The sequence below is a fragment of the Haemaphysalis longicornis genome, unplaced genomic scaffold (genome assembly GCF_048455015.1).
Source record: "Haemaphysalis longicornis isolate Haplotype H1 unplaced genomic scaffold, Haemaphysalis longicornis Haplotype H1 scaffold_3, whole genome shotgun sequence".
Taxonomy (NCBI): Eukaryota; Metazoa; Arthropoda; class Arachnida; order Ixodida; family Ixodidae; genus Haemaphysalis; species Haemaphysalis longicornis.
This window is the reverse complement of record NW_027526335.1, coordinates 124,868,990-124,874,929: the sequence shown is the minus strand read 5'-3', so window position 1 is coordinate 124,874,929 and position 5,940 is coordinate 124,868,990. Positions and strand designations below refer to the sequence as shown.

The window sequence follows — 5,940 nt, the reverse complement described above, 5'->3', positions numbered from 1 at the left end:
ATTTTAGGTGTTGACTTCGTGGACTGATGTCGCACAGTCGGGGTGAGGTATTAGAGTTAAAGGAAGGAACCACTATTCATTGCATTACGAAGAGGCGATATTATGTCAGTGAATGAGTAAAGGTAGAGGAAGAAGAAGTCATCTATTCACGGCCTGCGGTGGAACCCCTCTGGTTGCGTCTTTTGTCTTGGTCATGGCACACGCGTCCGGAAGCCCTGCCGTAGTCGATGGGTCGAAGAAGTCGCTCGAACAAACCAAGCCATCAACGTGAGTCACTTAAATATGTGTTCGTAGCATCATAGCTAAGACTTCGGAGAAAGTTAAACGAATTTTTTATTACCAAATTTTTACTTAAGTCGCTCTGTATCGAGAGCGTGCAATTTTAAGCTAAATTTTAATTCGCGATTACCGTAGACGTATGGAGCTGGCACGGACCATCTGTTTCAGATCTGGCCGAACATCACAACGCTCACGCGGGACACCTCTACTCACAGGGCTCCATCAGGGCAGACCCCCAAATTTCCAACGGTGCATATGAGGCACCCAAAACTAGTTTTCTGGATTTATTGAGAGAAAAGGCTGCAGAGCTCATCGTGTCAGGACGGGCGTATTTCCTTCCGAAATCTCTCGGAAAGAATTGGTAGCGGAACAATTGGAATGGTGGCAGATTACCCGGTGAAGCTGGTCTTCTTTTATTGAGCTGCACACATGAAAGCAAAATAGGATTACCCGGAACGCAGTCGAAACGATTGCACAAAACTTGAATTTTGTGGGACAGCGGTGTCCACGTGATTGCAGGCGGGATTGGCTGTGCCTGCATTCCACGCCACACTGTACCGCATCCACCGCATTTTCGGTGCTGCTGCAGCGCGCCGTCTATCTCTTCGTGAGAGAGAGCTCTGTCGCTACATTTTGATTTACTCACGCGCCTCGGCTGATGCCGCTCACTACCCCGTTTTCTGCTCGGGATAAGTCACCAGATCGACACTCACTAGAGAAAGCTTGCAGGGAACGAATAAAGGGATTAGAGCTAAACAGCTTCACCGTAGCTTTCCAACTCACTAGTATCACTGGCTGGTCACCTACTGTTTTTTTTATTTTTTGAAGTGACCGATTTCTCGTAATCATGCTTTAAAAACATTAATGCTTACATTTATTGATGGGTTTGTCGGACGACCCTATTGTGACCGATTTCCATCTGCGTCCTACCAGAAGCGGTAGCAGTGGCCTGGCCATCGATGAGGTGCTGGCCCTCGCACCGGACATCACGGATGGGTTTGTGGCCTTTGCCCTGGACCTGCACAAGAAGCTGCGTGAGGTGGGCGGCTCCAAGAACGTGCTTTTTTCTCCCTTCTTGGTGGCGGGCGCCCTAATCGCTCTGTACCGGGGCGCCACGGGTCGCGCGGCCATGCACCTGGCGCACCTGTTGCACGTGGACGGCCTGGATGTCGAGAAGGTGGTCGCCTACTACGCTCTCTGCCACGGCCAACTATTCGCCTCTTGGCCCAACCACAACCGCAGGGGCTTCAGTGCCACGCACGACCTGGCGCTCATCAGGGACCGCAGCGTGGACCTGTTTGATGAGTACGTCACCGCCCTCTCGCCCTGGTGCAGAATGGAGCCGGACTTCTTTGAGGTGGGCCCCGCAAATTCAGACCCGTAGCCTATACCTGTAGATTAGAGAAATACCCTGCGAACGTTCACGCAATACAGCCTATTGCAAGGCGTCTATGCCCTCTAAATAGAGAAAAAAAGGCCGCATAAACACAGAAATAAACGCCTCCGCCCGTGCTTTCAATTCACCTACGTCGCACCCAGTTCCAGCACAACGCGACTGGGAATCGTATTCACCTATGCAAAAGGGAATCAGGAAAACAAAGTTGTTTAAATAATCAGTACTGGGGATTCAGTTCACTCTTGGGTTGGCTGTCCTTTCATGGGTTGGAAACACCATGTTGTCGGCCTGGATCATTGCCTTAGTGAACTTCGTCGGAGTCAGAAGGATGTTCTGCATAATAAGCAAAAACACATACATCTTAGTTTCTTCTAGAAAAACTTTGAGCTATGTAGGATACTCCTGCACAGTGGTTTTATTTTCGTGGCCAAAGGAGTATATACCACATGAAGTGTGTGTCGACTGTTTCTTGTCATTGGAAATGATTTACAAACTAGGAGGGTTACACAGGGAAAGTTAGAAAACCAGGAAGGTTAAAGAAACACGGAAGCTTACTTCATGATTAATACCGAACTGTTTTATACCACAGAGGCATTTAAACCAGTTTGTTTTGATACGGGTATCAAGTGTTTAGGCTGCACATGAACGTACATGTTGTTTTTAGGCCTTTGTGGCCAGAAAACATTTTGCGGCCTAGAACGTTTGCACGAAGAATATATGTCTGGCAAAATCAAAATGAAATGCTTGATGTACGTCTGCATGTCCAATCATTGTAAAGTTTTTTTCAATAGTTCAAGAAAGTTATCCCGTTGCTCTATAACTCAAGAAAGCCAGTCTACATCAACTCAGCCAAACGTCAAAGCCAAAGTCTAACCGTGCTTACAAAAATAAGTTCATCATCATCATCATCATCGCTGACCATGTGGACTTCAAAACTACACTTTGCGTATTCAGAGAGGTTCGTTAGTCCCGGAACGACCCCCATTATTATTGAACAAATGTAGCGCAGCAGAAACATAAGAGACGGATAGAATACACACGGACGAGCGCTCATTTCCAACTGATTCTTTATTCACAAGACGGCAAATATATATGCTTAGCCTTAGCAGACAAAAAAACGTAGGAAACAAAAACAAAACAACAATAAAAAAAATGCTGACAAAGAAAGATCGAGTACACCCAACACGCGCCAAACATCTTCACAATTTTTTGTTGTTGTTTAGTTTTTGTTTCCTACGTTTTTTTGTCTGCTAAGGCTAAGCATATATATTTGCCGTCTTGTGAACAAAGAATCAGTTGGAAGTGAGCGCTCGTCCGTGTGTATTCTATCTGTCTCTTGTGTTTCTGCGGCGCTACATTTGTTCACTATGAATTACCAACTAGCCCAGTATACAGCTTTACCCATTGCTATGCTATGGGGTGTGTAATTGATGTGCCCTTTGTGAGAACCATTGTCTAAAGTTGGCTTCAGCGAAACGTTTTACTCGGACGTCAACGCCTTTAGTGAGGGATCGACAGCTTCGTTTTAAACAAGAATAGAAGTACAATTTCAATCCTGCCCTTAAGCAGTTTTGCACAAAAAGATGATCACCGCAAATATACACTCAAGTACCTCAATAATACTTATGACATTAGAGCCCCCGGACACGCATGCTACATTGCACTCATTTTCTTTTACACGGAAGGAGTACATTTTTTATCGTTGTGATAGGGGGTCAACGTCAGCGCACAATCAGACTGCACAATGCGCAATGCACATGCGCCTCCATCCCATTTACGATATTCTTTTGATCATTTTGGTAATATTTATATGTATATAGCGTCAAACTCTAGTTGAGAAAGTACAACGAACGGTTAGCTCTTAAGCGCGGCCACCCTTCTTCGAATTTAAACAGGTAGAGCGACTCCAATAACGGGGACAAAGTGGCTTGGTTCAACAATACTTACGATCTTCCACATAACTAAAAGCTGATCATCACACACTTAGTTGATGCAACTTTCCTCCTTAAGCTCTCCAACAAATAATTTCTCAATATTCGATGAAATCGTGCTGTGTCTATTAAAAAATGGCATGGTGGCCACCAAGCAAACACACGCTACATGCAGGAGGACATGGGCAGCTCGGCCCTCAAAATGGACCTCTGGATCCGTGCCTTGACCGCGTTCGCCTTCCGCGAATACGCCGTGTTTGGGCTTCCGCCTATAGGAAACCGGGAACAGACGCTGCTTGTCTCCATCGCCGTCTTGTTTGTCAAGGGCCGCTGGCGGTACCGCTTCGAGACGGGCTTCGGAAACTTCCGCGAGACGCCGAGTAAGGTCAAGCAAGTCCGGGTGATGCGACGCGTGGGACTCTTTCGAATCGGAGACTGCGCAGGACTGGACGCAACTGCGCTGGAAATACCGTACCAGGACCCCAGCAAGAGCATGGTGGTGTTCCTTCCCCGCATGGAGCGGCTGGCCACCTTCGAGCACAGCCTGACGCAGGCCACCCTGCTGCGCTGCGTGGCCAACCTGAGCGAGAAGGTGGTCGAGGTCACCATGCCGGTGCTGCGGCTGAAGAAGCACACCGAACTCATGCCTACCGTCTCGCTGCTGGGATGCCAGGATGTCTTCAAGAACCGGGGCAACCTGGGGGCAAGCAGTCACAACAAGACGCTGTTCGTGTCGAGGCTCACTCATGTATTGGTGTTTCAGGCCAAAGCCAAGGGAGGCGCACTGCCGCTAGGGTCTACGCCCACGGGATCCCAGACCAGCGAGTCTAAGGAACCACTGCAGTTTACCGTTGACCGCCCGTTCCTGTTCTTGGTCATGAACAGGAATCCGGACGCAATTCTGGTCATGGGATCAGTCAAGAGGGTGTCCTCTAAGAAGACCAAGAAGATCCCATGAGCTGAGACGCAGGACATGGTATCTACTGCGAGAAACGCGCTCATTAGGGTGACTTGGCCACATTTCTTTTGTTAAATATATTGTATACAAAGCGTTTGATGTCCCTTTCTAGAACGAAAACGTAAAACAAGCAAAGAACGATGGTAAGCACGCAATGCACAATGACAACCGAGTCTCAGATTCATCTAACGCACCTTATAGCTGTATTTGTGTTTAATGTTGCTTTTATGCACACAGGGAGTCCCAACAATCGTAAACCAAGATTTTAAAAATGAGAAAGGGCGTAACTAAAAAAAATAGTGTTTCTAGGAAAGGGGAGTAACGACTGGTAATTTGTTTGTCAGTGAGATCTTAAAGCGGCAAAAATACCTGACCAGCCGAAAACGCCTAATACGTGATGTCGACGCCTAGCCAAACTTCTGGTTCAAACAGCTTCAACTTTTAGTGGCACACTATGATTAGGATGTGCAAGCTCAATACTGCTGTAATCTGTAACAATTACATCACGGAGACAGGGAAAAGTGGCGAAATAATTTTTCAGATATTTATTTTTTATCGCCGCTGATTAAAATATTAAACTGTTTTTTGTTCATATACATAGCTTGCTGAGCAATTTATACACTGTTGTAAAATAATATTCTGTAACACCCACTTAGCAGGGACAATCAGGATTTTGGGAAAACGGCTTAGCTTTTTCGTCGCTTTAAAGGGCGAAATCCTTAAAACTAATTTTGGGCATTTGTATGAGTAACATTTGTTAGCAGGAACCAATTGGATAAATGAATAAGAGAAACATTTCCTGGAGAATGATTAACAACACCCATTTTGTTCCGAGATGCTGAATCACACCAATAGTGTCGGTTAGGACGAAACCCTAAAGCTACTTTTAAGATGTTCTTAAGCACCACACATATCAGCAAAAAGTATTTCGGTATATGAGTGCGTGAGCATCATAATGAAGAAGTTAAGAAAACTCAATTTTTCCATTTTCCTCGGTTAGCAGTGCAATTGCGAAAAATCCCACCCCTACCCTATGACGCAAATGAACACCCCAAATTTGAAGTCTTTAGGTCTAGCGGTTTTCGCAGGGCATTGATGAGTGAGTGAGTGAACCAAACAGTCGAAACCTTCTCTTTACTGGTAAAGGTTATAGTTTTTACAGCGATACCCGATGCGTTTATTGGATCCGTCCGACCTCTGTTCTTATCGTCGTCCTTTTTCAAAACCCTGAAATCTTTTAGACCGTAAAAACGATGTGTTAGCATAAGCACGAAGCAAGGATAACACAAATAAATCTTGATTAATTGTGTCACATCTATAGTTGATGCATGAAAGGCGGTTACACAGAGTGTAACTCGTTGCCGTCTTTCCCACTC

At 45.9% G+C, this 5,940-nt stretch overlaps 1 protein-coding gene across 1 annotated transcript; it reads left to right on the top strand.

Annotated features, from left to right (window-relative positions):
• The first annotated feature begins 3,775 nt into the window (after window positions 1–3,775).
• LOC144175417 (iris-like) lies at window positions 3,776–4,564 on the top strand. Its single transcript, XM_077704496.1, has one exon. The coding sequence runs from the start codon at window positions 3,776–3,778 to the stop codon at window positions 4,562–4,564; it is 789 nt and encodes a 262-aa protein (XP_077560622.1).
• The last annotated feature ends 1,376 nt before the right edge of the window (window positions 4,565–5,940 follow it).